The following is a 19,259-nucleotide window of genomic DNA, read 5'->3' on the forward strand; positions in this document are numbered from 1 at the left end:
TTCAATTAGTGATCTCCAAAGCCCCTTCCAAGTCTAAAATTGCCTGACACCTGACATCAAAACATGACCACTAAACCACCCAAAGGCCACACAAGTTCACAAATGTATAAACTTAGTTCACCTTGAGAGCTTTTAGAATACTGCCACTATAAGCTTTAAGTATGTTTTTGCAACTATACCCACAAACATAGATCTCACTACTATATATTTTACCCAATGAGTAACACAAGATTACAATTTCCCAATCTTGATTTAAAAACTTTATAAATTATTTGTGAATTTATATAAGCAGGAAAAATAAGGGATAATAAAGTAGAAAAAAATATTACAATGAGAAGATTGTGCCTGTGTCTACAAATATGCACACTAATTGTATAATCCTCTAAAACTTGAGCTGTATAATTTGTTTCTTTCACTTCTATCAAGATCCCTGAAAAGGAAACAAAAACACAGGAGAACTCTGGAAGAGTTTATAAGTTGGGAATGCTTTCCTATTTGCCTAGAGATTAAGGGGGGAAAAAAGCATATCAAGATCTGACTCCAGGAAAATTGCTATTTCGTTAATGAGCAATAGGATGAGTAATTTCTTACTATTTATCCCTATCAAAGCCCTATTCTGAAATCTGCAATGTCCAGCACCATATCTCAATTTCAAGAATAGCAGGTCAAAACACAAATACAATAGCATCAAAAACTAAAAGGTTGCTGAAAAAAAGCGTAGGCCTATCTGGCAGTAGAGAAGAGAGATTTTCTAGATAAAGCGCCATAGCCATTTGGCTTTTTAAGGGCTGGAATCAAATTGTAAATTCCAAACTGACTGCATTTTAATAAAGGCCGTTAAAACAAATAGTTAAACACTATGAAACATAACCACTTCTAATTTCAGGAATTCCCAAGCTAGACTCCACGCAACTAGACATCTCTGCAGAATGACTTCCCTTTCTCTTTCACAACCACACCCGCACACACAGACCGCCGCGCTCACCCCCACTCCCCAACCCTACTCCTCGTAGTACAGTAAAAATACACCGAGAACAGAGCAGGTTGTCTGCTTATCCGGAGGAAGCAAAACTGCAGCCATGGCTTTAGCACGCTGGCAAGGCCTGAATACACGGAAACCAGGTGTCAACAACAGGTATAGCCTCCAGCCCACAGGGAGAGAGATTCGCTCCCCACAAAGTTGGCAACTTCTCCTACACACAACACAATGCAGACCCAGTTCCTCTTTGCGGGTGACAAATCAAAGCTAAGTCCTGACGCCAGCAAGAGCCCGCGCGGAGACGGCCCCCAAGCCGCTCTCGGCCAGTTCCTGGCCTCGACCTCCGCCCTGGCCCCGGTCCCCGTCGCGACCCCTAACCCTCCCCGAGCCCCGGCGCAGCCTGCGCTGTACCTGGCGAAGAAGTCGGCGAAACCGCCGCTCCGTCGAGCCCGGGCCGAGGTCCCCGCGGCGCCCTGCTCCGCGGCGGGCGCGGGCACCGGCGGCCCGGCTGGGGGCAGGTGGTCGCGGCTCACCTCGAACGTGTTCCGAGAGTTCACGTGAACGTCCGAGACGCCGGGGCGCGGCTCCGCGCCCGAGCTAGTCCTCTCGGCGGGGGCGGCGGCCAACGAGCCCTCCTGTGGACCCCCAGCGCCGGCTCCCGGCCGCTCCAAGTCCTCGCTACTGCTGCTGTCGCTGGCCGGGCTGCCCCCCGAGCCGCTGCTCGCACCCTGGGACTTGTCGGCGTCCGCCGCCGCCAGGCAGCAGCTCCGCAGCGGATGCTCGAGTGGCGCGGCCCAGTCGGACGGACTGCCCTCACCGTCCGCGCCCTCGTCGCCAGGCCCCTCCGGGGGGAGGCGGCGGTGGCGCGGGTCCCTGCCGCCCGCGCGGGCCAGCTCTCGAGGCTCCTCCAGGTCGCGACAGTCCTGGCCCGGCAGAAAGCCCGAATCCCCGTTGGTCATGCCTCTGTGCCGCGGCGCACGGGCATCCGCCGCCTCCGCGCCTCGGTGCTTGGAGCCTGAGTCCCGCGGGCAGGCGTCCGAGCGCGGGGCTGCCGGGGGCGGCGGCGCGCGGGGTTGGCCAGCGGGAAGTGGACAGTAGCACAGCCCCGGCTCCAGCTGTCCCCCGGCCGCCGCGAGGTAGCGCCGAAGGAGCTGCTGAGGCGGCGTCTCCTTCTCCTCTTCCTCCTCCACCGGCAGCTCCACAGCGCCGACGCCTCCGCCGAAGCCACCCGTGGCCCGGATCATCTTCCTGTCCTGGCCCACGGGCTCCGGCGCCGGCAGCGGGAGCAACTTGGGGTTTCTTCCCGAACAGGCTCCTGCATCCTCCGGACCCACCATCTAGGGCCGGGTGAGCGCCGCCTGAGGAGACGACGGAAGAGTCCCCGGCGCAAACTCGGCCCGGGAATAGCCCTGGGGGCTGGGGCCGCGGCGGCCGCCGCCGCAACGTTCCCAGACCCACCCCTCCCACCCCGGGCTTCTGGCAGTTGCGGGAGAGCGGGCACGCGCCAGAGCTCGCGCACGCACTAACGCCGGCCCGGTCAAACCCCCGAACTGGGTATTCTGCGAACCATAGAGACAGTAGCTAGAGAGGCCCACTCCCTGACACTCTGGCGGCCAATCTGGGATCCGCCATCTGGATGGTGGAGGCTGGTTGGCTCTCTCTGAGTGTGACAATTCTTACAGAGGCACGGGTTTGACTCGCTTAACAAAAATTCACTTGACGTACTTAATTTATGGGAGTAGAGTACAGGATATTAGATGTAAGCCCTTCCAGCTCCACTTGTTCAGTCGACTTTACGCTTTTTCATGCATCTTCTCTATCGCCGTTGCTATAATTTAGGGCTTCAGCGCTTCACCCTCCCTTCTCCCTTCTCCACTTCATCTTCCATAATATTAAGTTACCTTTCTTATCTAGCACCATGTTACATCATATGGCTTTTCTTAAAGACTTCCAGTATCACTCAAGGAGAGAGGAAATGGAGTCGGGCACAGAGTGGCTATTGAAATAATTCCAGCACCCTGTGATAATGGATTAAAATGGAGTGATAGCCAGTGAGTGGAAATGATGGCGTTTAGAAGTCACAAGACATGATAACTGATCAGCTATAAGGAGGGATTGAAGAGGGAGGAACCAGCAATTACTACAAAACTCTTGAGACTGAAACTAATGTGGTTTGAAAACATGGGGATTTGGATTGGGGGGAAAAAACTTGATTAATAGGGGAAATATATCTGGTAAAGTAAAAGGCCGGGAATATCCAGGATAGAATTCTAAAACTTGGGTTAAGGGCTTGGGTTTGGAGACACGGGTTGAAGAGTCATCTGCATATTGCAACAAGGTGAGTCATTAGTGACATGGCCTGGGAAGAAAGAATAAAGATGGAGGTGGGGCAGAGGCTCAAAGGTGTCATTATTTCAAGATGGGCAACACAGTTGTTTTGCAAAGGATTAAAGAGGAACTAGCTGTAGATAAAATGAAGGGGAAAATATTGACAACTCATTCTAGAAGTATGTCAATGAACAGAGAGGACAGAAATAGGAGAATGGGGTAGTAATGACAGGAAGCAGCATTGTCAAGCCTTTATATTTTTCTTTATATGAGAGAGAGTATAACCTATATATGAGTAGTAGTAAAATACGTAAATAAAATGGACACCCTTGTACCCAGCAACCAGTTTAAGAAACATCAGGTGTCTTTTATAATGAGTATATTTGAAGGCCTTAAGGAAGGACTAAGTGGCAAAGGCATAGTTAGTAATGTATTTATTGTCAAGATCTTTCAGAAGAACTTACTTCTAGGACACGGAAAAATTAATACAGAAAGAGAAAATATTTGTAAATCATATATCTGATAAAAATCTAGTGTCCAGAATATATAAAGAACTCCTACAACTCAATGAGACAACCCAATTTAAAAGAGGGTAAAAGGGGGCACCTTGGTGGCTCAGTTGGTTAAGCCTCAGATTCTTGATTTTGGCTCAGGTCATGACCTCACAGTTACTGGGATCAAGCCCGGACTCAGGCTCTGCACTGACAGCATGGAGCTTGCTTGGTATTCTCTCTCTCCCTCTCTCTCTGCCCCTTCCCTATGCACTCTCTCTCTCTCAAAATAAATATTTTTTTTAAGTAAAAATAAAAGTGGGTAAAGGACTTGAACAGACATTTCTCCAAAGAAGATATGCTAATAGCTATTAATATGCATATGAAGTAATGCTCAATATCATTAGTCAATAGGGAAATGTAAATCAAAACCACAATGACTTGGGGCACCTGGGTGGCTCAGTCGGTTGAGCATCCGACTTCCGCTCAGGTCATGAGCTCACAGCTCATGGGTTCGAACCCCGCATCGGGCTCTGTGCTGACAGCTCATAGCCTGGAGCCTGCTTTGGATTCTGTGTCTCCCTCTCTGCCCCTAACCCACTCACATTCTGTCTCTGTCTCTCTCAAAAATAAATAAACATTAAAAAAAAAATTCAAAAGCACAATGACTTTAAAAATTATTAAGGGGTGCCTGGGTGGCTCAGTTGGTTGAGCATCAGATAATGAGAGTCATCATTTCACAGTTCACAGGTTCGAGACCCGCATTGGGGTCACTGCTGTCATGGAGGAACCTGCTTCAGATCCTCTGTCCCCCCCTCTCTCTGCCCCTCCCTGGTTACTCTCTACGTCTCTCTCAAAATAAATAAACTCTTAAAAAAAAAACCCACAATGGCACAGCACTCAAACAGACTAGAATGGCTATATTCAAAAAAGTAGAATGTAATTGTTGTAGAGGATGTGGAAAAAGAATCCTCAAACTTTGCTAGTAGAAATGTAAATGGTATGGCTGGTATGGAAAATGTTTGGTGGTTCCCCCATAAAGTTAAACATCGAATTACCATATGACCCAGTAATTCCATTCCTAGATATATACCCCAAAAGAAGTGAAAATAGATTTTCATGCAACACTTATACATAGATATTCATAGCAGCACTATTCATAAAAACTAAAAGACAGAAATATCCCAAATGTCCATCAACAGAGGAATGAATAAACAAAATGTGGTATTTACACGAGGGACAATTATTTGGCCATAAGAAGAAATGAAGTATGGATACATGATACAAAATAGATGAAATCTCAAAAACTTTATGCTAAGTTGAAGAAACCAGACACAAAAGATCCATATTGTATAATTTCATTTGTATGAACTATCCAGAATAGGTAAATCCATAGAGAAAGAAAACAGATTGGTGATTGACAATGACTGGGGAGTGGAGGGGGAGGAAAGGAATAGGGACAGACTACTTAATGGATATAGGGTGATGAAAATGTTTTGTAACTAGAAACAGGTAGTGGTTGCATGACACTGCAAATGTTCTAAATAGCACTGAGTTGAACATTTTTTTTAATTTTTAATGTTTATTTATTTTTTGAGAGACAGAGTGTGAGCAGAGGAGGAACAGAGAGAGAGGGAGACACAGAATCTGAAGCAGGATCCAGGCTCTGAGCTATCAGCACAAAGCCCAATGCATGCAGGGCTTGAACACACAAACCGGGAGATCATGACCTGAGCTGAAGATCATGACCTGATGATACTCAACTGACTGAGCCACCCAGGTGTCCCTGAACTGCACATTTTTAAATAGCTTTATTTTATGTAAATTTTCACCTCAATAAAAGAAATTTAAGTTAATATAGGAGATACCTAGACATAAGGACATATATGATGATAAAGTGAGGTTAGCTGAGAGAGAGTCTAATCATAATCTTGTTTCAACTTTTTTCTTTTTCTTACTTTCCTAACTTTCTAACTTTTCAAAGCTTTCCTAACTCACTTGTTAACTTACTCCTTTCTGGCTATTCTCTATTTCTCCCTCTATGAAATTATGAAATTATAGTATTTTAAACTCCAAATTTTCTAAATGGTTTATTTAGTACATCTCCTTCCTCTCCCTTGGTCAATAGCAGCAAAAGTTTTATGAATCATAATAGCCCATAGAACCCTACTGTTTTCCCAGTAAAGACCTCAAAATTTAAACACATTTATATTTTGTAATTTTGTCTATAATAATATGTATTCCACAATAAATTACATTAGTCATTCTTGTTAGTGGTTAGTGATTATGTTTTCCACTTTGAATGGTAAAAGTTTCTGTCTTATCTGATAAGTAATATCTTATGCCATCTTACAAATTTTTAAAGTTTTACTTATTTAATCTCTACACCCTACATGGGGCTTGAACTCATGACCCAGAGATTAACAGTCACATGCTCTTCCAACTAAGCCAGCCAGCAGCCTGGCTGTCAGCACCCTGACATTAAAAACTTTTGATACTATATTATTACATCTCTAGGCATAAATAAAATTTATGGTACATTCCTGGTACATTCCTATAAATCAGGTGAAACTATTATCATGAAAAAGGATATTCTTAAACTCTGCTATAAAATATTAATTAACCGTTAAAATATGAAAAACTATGAGTATAATTAGATTCTTATATTTTCTAAGAAAATCTTTCACAGAAGTTCTCAAAATACAATTTGTCATATTCTACCTGTATGATCCTCCCTTCATTATTGAACAGTTAATATGGTCCTATTATTCCATAATATTATTTTGCTACAATTGTACTCAAGTACAAAGGCCTCAAACAAAAGGTCTCAAAACTCCTCATACAGTTCTTCAATCCTCAATCTTTTTCTTGTGTACTGGATTTCCAAAAAGTTTTCAAACATGCTTTAACTTCTATCATGTTAAATTACCACCATCACCACCCACATACTCTTGGAGCAGTACTTTTCAAACTTAGCTGCATGTTAGCAACATTTAGGAAGTTTTAAAAATGCTGATGTTTGGGCACCACCCAAGATGAATTAAGTCAGTATCTCTGGAGGAGGAGCCTTTACACTGCTATTCAAATACTTCTAATTTACAGCTAAGGTTGAGAAATACTGGCTTATAGCTACAACCTTATCTCTCTGTTTCCCTGGGTAAACAAGCTTCTTTAAAAAGATGTTTATACATTTTGCACACTTAGATGTGATACCCTGAAAAGGACACAATGTGGCTGAGAATGTATAAGCTCAATCATGAGACACAAAATCATGAGACAAATTCAAAATGAAGAAAATTCTATTTAAAAATGAAATGATGGGGGTGGGGGCCCCTGGGCAGCTCAGTCGGTTGAGTCTCTGACTCATGATTTCGGCTCAGGTCATGATCCTGGCGTGGTGGGATCAAGCCCTCCATTGAAAAGCTGTGGACATGTTAGAGATGAAAGAAATTAAAACAATTTGACAATTACATGTAACACCTGTCCCTAAACTTGATTTTGTACTAGGTAGAGAAAAGGAAAACAGTCAATGAAAGACATTTTTAGATCAACCAACACAATTGTCATATGCACAGTGGGTTAAATAAAGGTGTCAATGTAAATATTGATAGTTACAACTATAATTGATACTTACAATTTATAATTAGTATATAGGTTCTGCAATAAAATATTTCTATTCTTAAGAAATATACAGTGGAGGGGCACCTGGGTGGCTCAGTCAGTTAAGTGTCCAACTTCAGTTCAGGTCATGATCTCACAAGCTTGTGAGATCAAGCCCCAAGTTGGGCTCTGCACTGACAACGCAAAGCTTGCTTCAGATCCTCTATCTCCCTCTCTCTCTCTGCCCCTCCCTGGATCGAGCTTGCACTCTCTCTCTCTCTCACTCAAAAATAAATAAACATTAGGGGTGCCTGGGTAGCTCAGTCAGTTAAGCATCCAACTCTCAGTTTTGGCTCAGGTCGTGATCTCCCGGTTCATTAATTCCAACCCCCCCCCATCAGGTTCCACACTAACAATGTGGAGGCCTGCTGGGGATTCTCTCTCTCCCTTGCTCTCTAACCCTCCCCATTTGTGCATGAGTATGTTCTCTCTCTCTCTCTCTCTCTCTCTCTCAAAAAAAATTTTTTAAATAAATAAACATTAAAAAAGACATTAAAAAGAAATAAACTTTAAAAATTCAAAAAAAAAAGAAATATGCAGTGGAGTATTTAGGATAAAGGGTCATGATATATATAATTTACTCTCAAATGTAAATTTGGATACATATACAGACACAGACATCATCAATGGGATAAAATGTTAATAGTAGGCAAATCTGGGAAATATATATGAATATTCTTTGTACTATTATTATGTTTGCAACTTTTTAAGTTTAAGGTTATTTCCAAAAAAAAATTTTTAACACTGTCTCCTTCCTCACCTTCCATTTACTCTGTTCTAACTTCAGTACACAATTCGTGACTCTCATTCATGGCTTTCCTGTCCTTCATCCAATAGCAAGTTTTCAGTCACCATCTTGCTTGATCTTTCAACAGCATTTATATTTAAAAAAAAATTTTTTTATTATTACGTTTCTTTTTTTTTGAGAGGCAGAGAGAGACATAGCATGAGTGGGGGAGGGGCAGAGAGAGAGGGAGACACAGAATCCAAAGCAGACTCCAGGCTCTGAGCCATCAGCCCAGAGCCTGACCTGGGGCTCGAACCCATGAACTGTGAGATCATGATCTGGGCCAAAGTTGAACCCTTAACTGACTGAGACACCCAGGTGCCCCTAGATATTTCTAGCCATCATAAACATAACATGACTAAAATGAGCCTCTCCTAGTGTTCTTCCATTGTTCTCCATCTTAATATATACCACCACCATCCACTCGGTCTTTCCAGATCCTATATACCAACTGTCTACACAACATTTCTGCTTGGTGGCCTCAAAGCCACCTAAAACCTAATATGTACAAGTCTAAACTCATAATTGCCTCCTCCAAATCTATTCTTATTATAACAGTCTATATTTTACTCAATAACAGTACGGTACATCTAGTTGCACAAACCTAATACCCAAGAGTCATCCTTGATGCTTCCCCCTTCCTTATCCCCTTAGCCAAGTGTAGTGGGTTGAATTGTATCCTCCCCAAAATATGTACAGGTCCTAACCCCTAGTACCTGTGAATGTGACTATTTAGCAAAGGATCTTTACAAATGTTATTAAGGTAAGGCTCTTGACAGGAGATCATCCTGGATTAGACATACTCCCTCTCATGGATTAGACATAAGTAGGTGTGACGGGTGCCCTTTAAAAAGACAGAAAAAAAGAAGACACACAGAGACACAGAGAAGGCCATGTGAAGATGGAGGCTGAGATTGGAGTGACATGTCTATAAGCCAAGGAACACAAAGAATTGCTGACAGCTACTGTAAGTGAGGAGGGAAGCATGAAATGAATTCTCCCTCAGAGACTCCAGAAGAAACACCTTGATTTCACATTTCTGGTCTCCAGAATTGTGACAGGATAAATTTCCATTGTTTTAAGCTACTTAAGTTTTGGTAAGTTTTATAGCCTTAGGAATACACAAAGTAGTTACTAAACTTTTTTTTACTTCCTACATGTCTTATTTTTTCCATATTTCTTTTTTCTTTTTCTTTTTAAAAATATAATACACTGTGGGGTGCCCGGGTGGTTCAGTTGGTTGAGCATCCAACTTTGGCTCAGGTCACGATCTCACAGCTCATGAGTTCGAGGCCCACGTCGGGGTCTGGGGCTCTGTGCGGACAGCTCTGTCTCTTGAAAATAAATAAACATTAAAAAAAATTTTTGAATATACACGTTATCAACTATAGTCATCATGCTTTACATTAGATCCTCTGAAATTGGATAACTGAAAAGATCTTTACATACTTTCAGATATAAAATGAATGAAGTCTGAGGATCTAATCTAAGTATCTTTTAAATTTATTCATTTCACACTATATCCACCCACCCAGACTAAACTGCCATCATCTTTTCCTGGGTGACAAATTTAACCTTCAACTGGTCTCCTCACATTCATTTGGGGGCACATCCAAATAATTCTCCATGACTTCAGCCAAAGTACTTTCTTATGAACACAAATCTGTCATGCCACTGCCCTCCTTTTTTAGTCATCATCCTATTAATCTTTCAACATTTTAAAAGAAGCACTTTTCCCTCAGTTTTCATTATTGTATTGTCTCCATTTTTTTCTTCTACATTTTTGGCTGTTTTTTTCTAAGTATACTTGGGGAGCGTTCTTCTTCCTTAATCTAAATGTAATGGCTTCCGGGGCGCCTGGGTGGCGCAGTCGGTTAAGCGTCCGACTTCAGCCAGGCCACGATCTCGCGGTCTGTGAGTTCGAGCCCCGCGTCAGGCTCTGGGCTGATGGCTCGGAGCCTGGAGCCTGTTTCCGATTCTGTGTCTCCCTCTCTCTCTGACCCTCCCCCGTTCATGCTCTGTCTCTCTCTGTCCCAAAAATAAAATAAAAAACGTTGAAAAAAAAAATTAAATGTAATGGCTTCCTATTTTCTTAAGGTTAAAGACAAAATATTTTTCTCATGACCCACAAAGCTCTTTACAGTCATGTACTTATCTAGCCTCCTTTCCCTCTTCTCTCCCAAACTTCCTGAACTCCAGTCATATTGATCTTCTTTTCATCCTGGCTACTACAAAACTCCTTCTGCAAGCTTGTATATCTAGGATGTTCTACATGATGATCCGCGATTTTTGTTATACTTTTATCTGTCTCTTCTGCCTCATTTCTCATTTCTCTTCTCCTAACTCCTCACGTTTCAGACACATTGCCCTTTTCTTTGTCTTCATGTATGTTGATCTCCATGCCTAGTGGGCTCTTTCCCACCGTGTTCATCTGGCTAACTCTTACCTTTTCTTCAGGACTCAGTTTTAAACTTTTTTTTTTTTTTTTTTTTTTTTTTTTTTTTTTTTTGAGAGAGAGAGTGGGAGGAGGGGAGAGGAGCAGAGGGAGAGAGAGATAGAATCCCAAGTAGGCTTCACACCCAGCACACAGCCTGACTCAGGGCTCGATCCTATGACGTGAGCCAAAATCAAGAATCAGGTGCTCAAACAATTGAGCCACCCAGGCGCCCCAGTTTTAGTGTTACCTCCTCAGAGAAGCCTTCTCCGACCTCCCCTCTAGTTGACCATAGACTCTAGTTATATGCTTTCAAAGCACTTTTCTTCTTCATAGCCACTGTCACAGTTCTAATTTTATATAGCATTTTGGACTGGCATTTGTACACACACACACACACACACACACACACACACATGCACACACTACACTGCAAGCTCTATGAGGCGGGGTAATATGTCTGTTTTATTCACCTTCTTAGCAATAATATCTAGCACCATGCCAAGGACACAGTAGCTGTTCAATAAACATTTATTAAAGGAATACATAAATAAATGAATGAATAAAACTGCTATCAAAATTCATATCTAGACCACAGGAAATTCGCAACTCAATAGATTAATCATATCCATAATCCTCAAAGTCATAGTTCAGAAACTGCCTGAAGCTGATTCCTATTTACACTCTTGAATGCATGCAATTTCATCTTCCATGGATAAAAGCTTAATCTAAAGATGAGTTGTTTCATATAAGTAGGCACTAGTGAAACCTAAAATACCCATAAATTGTCCTCACTATACACTAATCTTAAAGCTTTGATGAACTTATGAGGATTGATAATGAAGTTATTAAACAAAAATGTGGTCGATATGTCCATCTGAAAATTGGTTCACAAGACCCAGAATAAATTTGACATCCAAATCAAAAAGAAAGTTCTGTAAAGCAATGAGAAAGAGCAACCTTCTGTGGGACTTTGTGACTTGGATTGCTACTGAAATCATTTTCAACATCCACAAATGGTTTAAATTCCATGCATGCCTGGTAAAGCCTCAGCTGGTAAGAGGGGGTGATTAGGTCTAAAATTGTGGATTATAGCTAGATAGCAAGTATTGAAAGGATGTGTATTACAGATTAACTCAGCAGGGTGAGATATGTGTGGGAAATAAGTGACAGTAAAATCACAAAGCAGCTGCTGTTTGGTAAGCCACAAAGGGACAGCCACAAACCAAGAGACAGATGAAGTGCTTTAGAAATGCACACTGATCCTTTGGAGAAGCAAACTGATGCCACATATTAAGATGTACTGTAATCCTATTCCTGGGAATCTGTTGTAAGGAAATTATTCAAAAGAATAAAGTAAAAGCTGTACAAAGATGCTTATAACAAAGTATTTAATAGTTCAAAATTAGAGATTACCGAAGTTGCCAGTAATATAGGAAGTATAGGAATATCCAGTATATCAGTGGACTCTGAAGATATTTAAAATGATAAAAATGAATATGGAGGAATTTTACAATGTAATATTAAATAAAAGGTAGAGATACACAATTACATATAATTATAGTGATGTATAAAACTGCATATCTAGCTTGATAAAGGTCACAAAGGACAGACGTGAAAAAAGAAGAGTGGAGGTTTTTAAAAATTTTTATACTTTTCATTTTTATGATATTTAAAAAATTGATTAAATGGTAACCTCCTGAAATTATTTCCATATACATGTCATAGCTATGAGTTGTAATGAAACAAGAGTTTCAAATATTTTTTATACTGCATTCAGCTACATCTGGAGGAAAAAGCATCTATAAGCCTATATTTCAAAGTTATTTAGGGTTGCCTGGGTGGCTCAGTAGGTTAAGCATCTGACTCTTGATTTCAGCTTGGGTCATGATCTCAGGGGTATGGGATCGAGCCCTGCATTGGGTTCCATGCTGAGTGTGGGGCTTGCTTAGGATTCTCTCCTTTCCCTCTCCCTCTGTTCCTCCCTTGTTCCCTCTCCCTCTCCCTCCCTTTCCCTAAAAAAAAAAAAAAAGCTATTGACAGACTTGCAAAACAATGACAGGTTCTACAAATAGTAGCTACTGCTATAATCAAATGAGAGTTTATACATAAATTTGGCAGAAGAAGGATTAAAGCTTGTCAACTCTTAGTATTTTCAGAAATGTTTGGGGCCAGGGCACATGGGTGGCTCAGTCAGTTAAGCAACTGACTTCGGCTCAGGTCATGATCTTGTGGGTTTGTGAGTTCATGTGAGCTCAAGACCTACTCTTGCTCTCTCTCTCTGTCTCTCAGAAATGAACAAACATTAAAAAAAATAAAGAAAGAAAAGAAAGAAAGAAAGAAAGAAAGAACAAGAAACGTTTGGGGCCAGACCTGGGATAGGTTAAATATTTCCTCTTATTTTTTCCTAGTGATGTCTTTATTTTGATTACAAAAAGTATAATAGGAAGCCATTTTATAATAGAAAAGAATATAGAAAAAAATTTAGTTATTGTTTTAATGTTTATTTATTTACTGTGGGAGGGGGATGGGCTAAATGGGTAAGGGGCATTAAGGAATCTACCCCTGAAATCATTGTTGCATTATAAGCTAACTAACTTGGATGTAAAGTAAATAAATAAAAATATAAAAATAAATAAATAAAATAAAATAATAATTTAAAAATGTTTATTTACTTAGAGATGGAGAGAGAGAGAGAGAGAGGTGGGGGAGGGAAAGAGAGAGAGAGAGAGGGAGATAGAGAATCCCAAGCAGGCTCCACACCATAAGTGCAGAGCTCGACATAGAGCTCGAACTTGCAAACTGTGAGAACATGACCTGGGCTGAAACCAAGAGTCAGATGCTTAATGGACTGAGCCACCCAGGTGCGCCTAAATTTTTGTTATTTTTAAACCATTCTTAACTATTTTAAATTACTTTCCTTTGACTGGTAATAAAGCTGAACCAGTTGTCCATTGCCCCCCCCCCCCATGTTACTTAGCCACTTACATTCCTTTTTTTTGAGACTAAGTCAAAATTTTCTTTAGTCCAACCTGTTTCCAGTCCATCTTAGTGATAGATAATCCTAAAAAATATTTGTGAATTGAAAGGGGACCATGGAGAATTGTACAAATTATGAGCTGAAAGATAATTTATAGTACTTTAAATGTTTAGGAAAAGACAACAGAAATCTCCTTTAGAAGATGATGATTATCTTTAGTATATAACAGTGTTGTGAATTCCTGAAGGGAATGTGGTCAACTAGTCTGGGTCCAGGCTATTGGGGGAGAATAGAACCCTGGTGGCTTGCTCACAATGGATATGTGAAGGATGAAAGAGGTAGAAGAGAAAAAAGAATTGAGGAATCTAGGATGCTCCGTTAGAGAGCAGTAGGGATGAAGTAACCATAGAACAGAAAACCTCTGATAACTGCAGCTATTGTAGAGACCCAGTCTGCATGACTCAGTCATATCAAGTGCATGCATAACCTATGACCCAGCAATTCCATTCCTGGTTATACCCTTCAAATGAGTTTTCTCTCAGATCCCTAAGAGGACATGTTAGAGGATGCTCATTTAAGTGTGTGGGTGTTGTTGTTTGAGGTGGAAAGGAATTGGAGACAATCCAGTGGGAGTAAATATATAATAAGTGGAAGATGAGCCATAAAGGAGAACTATGCAACAATTTGCAGCAAGAGATTAGATACATAGAACAATCTGGATGGATATAAAAACATAGCGCTTGGGTGACTCAGTCGGTTATGTGGTTGATTCTTGATCTCAGCTCAGGTCTGGATTTTGGGGTTGTGAGTTTGAGCCCTGCATTGGGCTCTGCACTGGGCCTGGAGCCTTCTTAAAAAACACAAACACAGAGGCGGCTAGGTGGCTCATTTGATTAAATGTCCAACTTCAGCTCAGGTCATGATCTCGTGATTCATGAATTTGAGCCCCATGTTGGGCTCTGTGCTGACAGCTCAGAGGCTGAAGCCTGCTTTGGATTCTGTGTCTCCCCTCTTCTTTCTGATCCTCCGCCACTCACACTCTGTCTCTCTGTTTCTCAAAAATAAACATTAAATAAACACGCCAAAAACAAAAAAACTCCATAGTGTCAAGTGAAAAAGGAAATGAGATAACACAATGTCATTTATATAAATCAAAAATACCTATACACAAAACAGAAATGTATCTTTTTACAAGGACACAAATACATTTTTAAAATCTATGTTAAATGCATTAAAGTAGTTGCCTATGGAAGAGAAAAGAAAGGAATTGCTGAAAGGAAATAAAACTGAATATAGTGCTAAATAAAAAATGCAACAGAATTGTAGGGATGAATGACGATAATGTGTTAAGAACTGAGGAAGTTTTTAATGATACTCTGCATTTAAGGAGAAAGAAAAGAAGAAAGGAAGAAAGAGAGAGGGAGAAAGCCAGCAAGCAGGAAATTCTGACCAGTAATAAGCCTGGGCTTCCTTTGATCACAGTGCTTTGCACATGCTGTTCCATCTGCTAGAAACTATAATCATTCCCCATCTTCCCCCTGCCCACACACCCACCAGAATTACCTCCTATTTCCTTCAGATCTCAGTTCAGTCATCATGCTGTCAGGAAAAGCTTTCAATGACTTCTTGACAAGACCACATCCCACTATTATGATGGGTCATAATACTTAACACTTTGGCACCAATTACAACTAAAATTATAAAATTTGAAAATTTTACATCGATTAGTATGATTCTATAACATCTGCTTTCTGCTAGTAGACCATAAGCTCAACTAGGGCAGGGATGGTATGATTTTCTTTTTTCTCAGTCCCTGACACAGTGGCTGGTATAGAGCAAGTAGCCAATTAATATTTGTAGGATAAGTGAATTAATAAAAGGATAAATGAATGAACTGAGAAGAATAAAGATAGCAAAAGACAGTCAAAGTGGAAGGACTGTGCAAGAAGCTTCACAGAAGGTCTTGAAAGTATTTGCCATTAAGAAGGAGGGAGTGTTTTTTTAAGCTTACCACACCTTTTCCAGGCCAAGTGCTATATATACATACATTAGCTCACTCACAGGTAGGCACTGTTATCTCTGTTTTAAAAATTAGTAAAAACAAAGTCTGCCTGCCCTCCATGTTTGTGCTTTTTTCTATGTATCATCGAGGATGTGAGGATTGAATGATGTAGGAAATGAGAATATTCACCATGAACACTGACTAGAAGAGAAGGGAAAGAAGAGAGAGAAAGCAAGTGTTTAGCAGAATGCACATGGGATACTGATTCACACAAAAAGCCATGGCCAGCAAAACAGTACTTTTGACCTAAAACCAAAAGTGATCTACTGGAAACAGTTCACCCTTGGGATGGAAAGTAAGAATAGGCCAAAATAATATTATGTACTGAAATTTTATTTATTTTTAATTTTTTAATGTTTGTTTATTTTTGAGAGAGATGGAACATAAGCAGAGGAGGGGCAGAGAGAGACAAGACACAGAATCCAAAGCAGGTTCCAGACTCTGAGCTCTCAGCACAGAGCCCAATGTGGGGCTCAAACTCATGAACCATGAGATCACTACCTGAGCTGAAGTCTAACGCTTAACTGACTGAGCCACCCAGGTGCCCCTATAATCCTGAAATTTTAAATCTAGATGCATGGGTCTCATGCTGAAGCCTTTAGGGACCAATATGGCTGACGGATATTAGACAACAGAAGTAGTAGGGAACTAGAGAATGAATACCGAGTGTGTGCCCCACTTGAAGGAATTCAAAAATCAATTAAAAATATTACACACACACACACACACACACACACACACACACACACACACTGTCTAAATCAAATGCAACAATTCAACTGGCAGAGTATAGGTCATGGGTGTCAAAGAGTTTGTGCCTCTGTGATTGCTCTAAATTCTAGAAAGGAGTTGACCATGTTAAAAAAAAAAAAAAGGTAACAAAAAACACCAGAAAAACCATGATAATCAAAGTTTACAACAATCAAATGAGGTACATGAGTCTACACTTAGGATTTTTCTTCATCAATTAAGCTTAATTCAATAAACCAGTAAAAATTTATTGATTATTTATAGATAAAAAATAATGACCCAGGTGTCAAGGGTTACAAGATGGAATAAGTTACCATCTCTGTACTTCCATATTTACTTCTCAGTTCAGATCAGTTTTAAGAATGGGCAATCACATGGTTACAAAGTAACCTTTCTCCAGAGGAGAAAGGAGAAAATTCCAATTTCTTTAGTCCTGAGTGACAGGACAATAATTTGTGTTTGAATTCTAGTGCCCACTCAGGTCCTAATAAATTAGTTAATTTCAGGTCCTAATAAATTAATCAATTAATGTTCATTGAACCCAACACTGATGATTTTTAAATGTGTCCACAAATTATTTGATATGTCCCCCTTTAAAAAGTGAACCCTGATTCCCCTATCATTGAGTGTGGTCTGAATTAAGTGACTTCTAACAAATTGAATAGTGGAGGTGATGCCTTCCAAGATTAGAGTTTTTTTTTTTTTTAAAGAGGTGAAGTCAGACTTCACCCTAAAGCAGGGGTTCTTAACCCTGACACACGTTAAAATCACCTGACAAGCATTTAAAATACCCTGATCCCTGGCTATATCCAGGCCTATGAAATCAGAATTCTGGGGATGGGCCCTGCATTAGTTTGCTAAGGCTGTCATAACAAAGTATCAGAGGCTAGGTGGCTCATGATTATTTATTTATCCTCTATAATGTATTTTCTCATGATTCTGGAGGCTAGAAGTTATAGATCAAGGTGTCTGCAGGGTTGGTTTCTTCTGAGGCCTCTCTTCTTGGTTGGTAGAGTGGTTTTTTCCTCTTGGTTCCTTCACATGGTCTTATCTCTGAACCTGTACCCTAATCTCCTCTTCTTATAAGGACCCCTATTCTTAAAAGGATTAGGGTCTACCCTATGACCTCATTTGACCTCTTTAAAGAACCCATCTCTAAGTACAGTCACACTCTGTGGTACTAGGGATAGGATTTCAATATATGAATGGGGGGGGGGCACAATTCAGCCTGTGAAAGGACCAAAGAATCAGTGTTTTCTTTTAAAAAAGTTTTTTTTGATGTTTATTTATTTTTGAGAGAGAGAACATGGGGGGGGGGGGGGTGAGGGCAGAGAGAAAGAGAATCTGAAGCAGACTCTGCACTGACAGTAGAGTCCTATGTGGGGCTCGAACCCATGAACAGTGAGATCATGACCTGAGCTGAAGTCAGTCGCTTAACCAACTGAGCCACCCAGGTGCCCCAAGAATCAGCGTTTTCAATTCCTGCCCTAAGTGATTCCAATGTGCAGCTATATTTGAGTCAGTGCCCTATGCAGGATTCTCAACCTAGCTGAATTATATCACCTGGGTAGCTTAAAAAGAGTAAAAAACACCAATGGTTAGGCATCACTCTCAGAGATTTGATTTTATCTGTGTGTGATGGGGTATTGTTAGTTTCCAGAAGCTCCCACATGACTTAAATATGTAGTCAGCTTGAACACCACCGTAAGACTAGATCTTAAAAGACATTAGAGCTTTCCCCCTGTTCTCTTGGATAACTTGTTCTAGGGGAAGTCAGCTACTATGTCATGAAGATACTCAAGCATCCCTAAGGAGATGTTCACATAGTGAGAAACTGAAGCTTCCTACCAACAGTCAGTAAGGGGCTGAGGCCTTTTGCCAAGAGCCATGTGAGCCATGTTAGAAGTTAATCCTGGAGCTTAAGTAATGTTTTCAGATAAGTGCAGCCTTAACCAAAATCTAGGCTGCAATTTCCAGAACCAGAACCATCCTGCTAAGCACTCGTAAATTCCAAACCCACAGAAACTGTGTGAAATAATAAATGTTTATTGTTTTGAGTTGCCATGTTTTAGGGTAATTTATTAAGCAGAAATAGGTAACTCATATGCCCACTAAAACTATAATTTTATTATATACACATCTTAAGGATGTATACATACATCCTTACATTATGTTTAAAATATAGCTATTTTGGAGCCTGTCCCTTCCACTTACACCCTTCCTCTCCTTCACTTCCCATTTTTGCTACCTCCAGAAGTCACCAATTTCCTTTTTTTTCTGGGCGTTAAAAGGTCCTAAATAGAATATTAAAAAGTCCCTTTTGCCCCTAATGAACCCAAGAAAGAGAGTCCTTAGGGGCAAATCGTTATCTTCTTTCTGGAGTGACAGCTGTAGGAGATACATTTTAGATCATCTAAGACCTCATCATTCTATTCATAGATATCCACTTATTTCACTTATGTATCCATTTGTTCACCCAAGTGCATTTTAATTATAATCAGCAGCATCAACTTGGAAAATGAAGTAGAGCAATCAGAAACATGCCACCTAAACAGGTCTTTTGTGTATGTGGTAAGCCCATGAATGAACTATTTCTAAACTCATAACGAGAGAGAGGACTTGAGCTTTGGTGATAGGTGTAATAGAAAACATTAGAATAAGCAAGAGCACATTCTGGGAGGTGTGAGATCATATACAAGTTACCTCAGATGTGAGTTTCACTTCTATAGTCTTTTCCCTGCTCAGTTATACTTCCCAGCAGCTTTAGACTAGAGGTCTAAAGACAATG

At 40.7% G+C, this 19,259-nt stretch overlaps 1 protein-coding gene across 4 annotated transcripts in view; it reads right to left on the reverse strand.

Annotated features, from left to right (window-relative positions):
• TBC1D12 (TBC1 domain family member 12) overlaps window positions 1-2,434 on the reverse strand; it is a 100,641-nt gene extending 98,207 nt beyond the window's left edge. For 2 of the 4 annotated variants that reach the window (XR_013550533.2, XM_060641974.3), the window contains exon 1: window positions 1,391-2,434. Coding sequence is in view for 1 of the 4 variants with exons in the window: in XM_060641974.3 (XP_060497957.1) it covers window positions 1,391-2,316 (926 nt within the window). In the remaining 3 variants the exon portion in view is untranslated. The remainder of the gene's footprint in view (window positions 1-1,390) is intronic. The other 2 variants (XM_078434613.2, XM_078434612.1) reach the window with 2 other exon arrangements.
• Window positions 2,435-19,259: the final 16,825 nt, after the last annotated feature.

Source organism: Panthera onca, chromosome D2 (genome assembly GCF_046562875.1).
Source record: "Panthera onca isolate mPanOnc1 chromosome D2, mPanOnc1 haplotype 2, whole genome shotgun sequence".
Taxonomy (NCBI): domain Eukaryota; kingdom Metazoa; phylum Chordata; class Mammalia; order Carnivora; family Felidae; genus Panthera; species Panthera onca.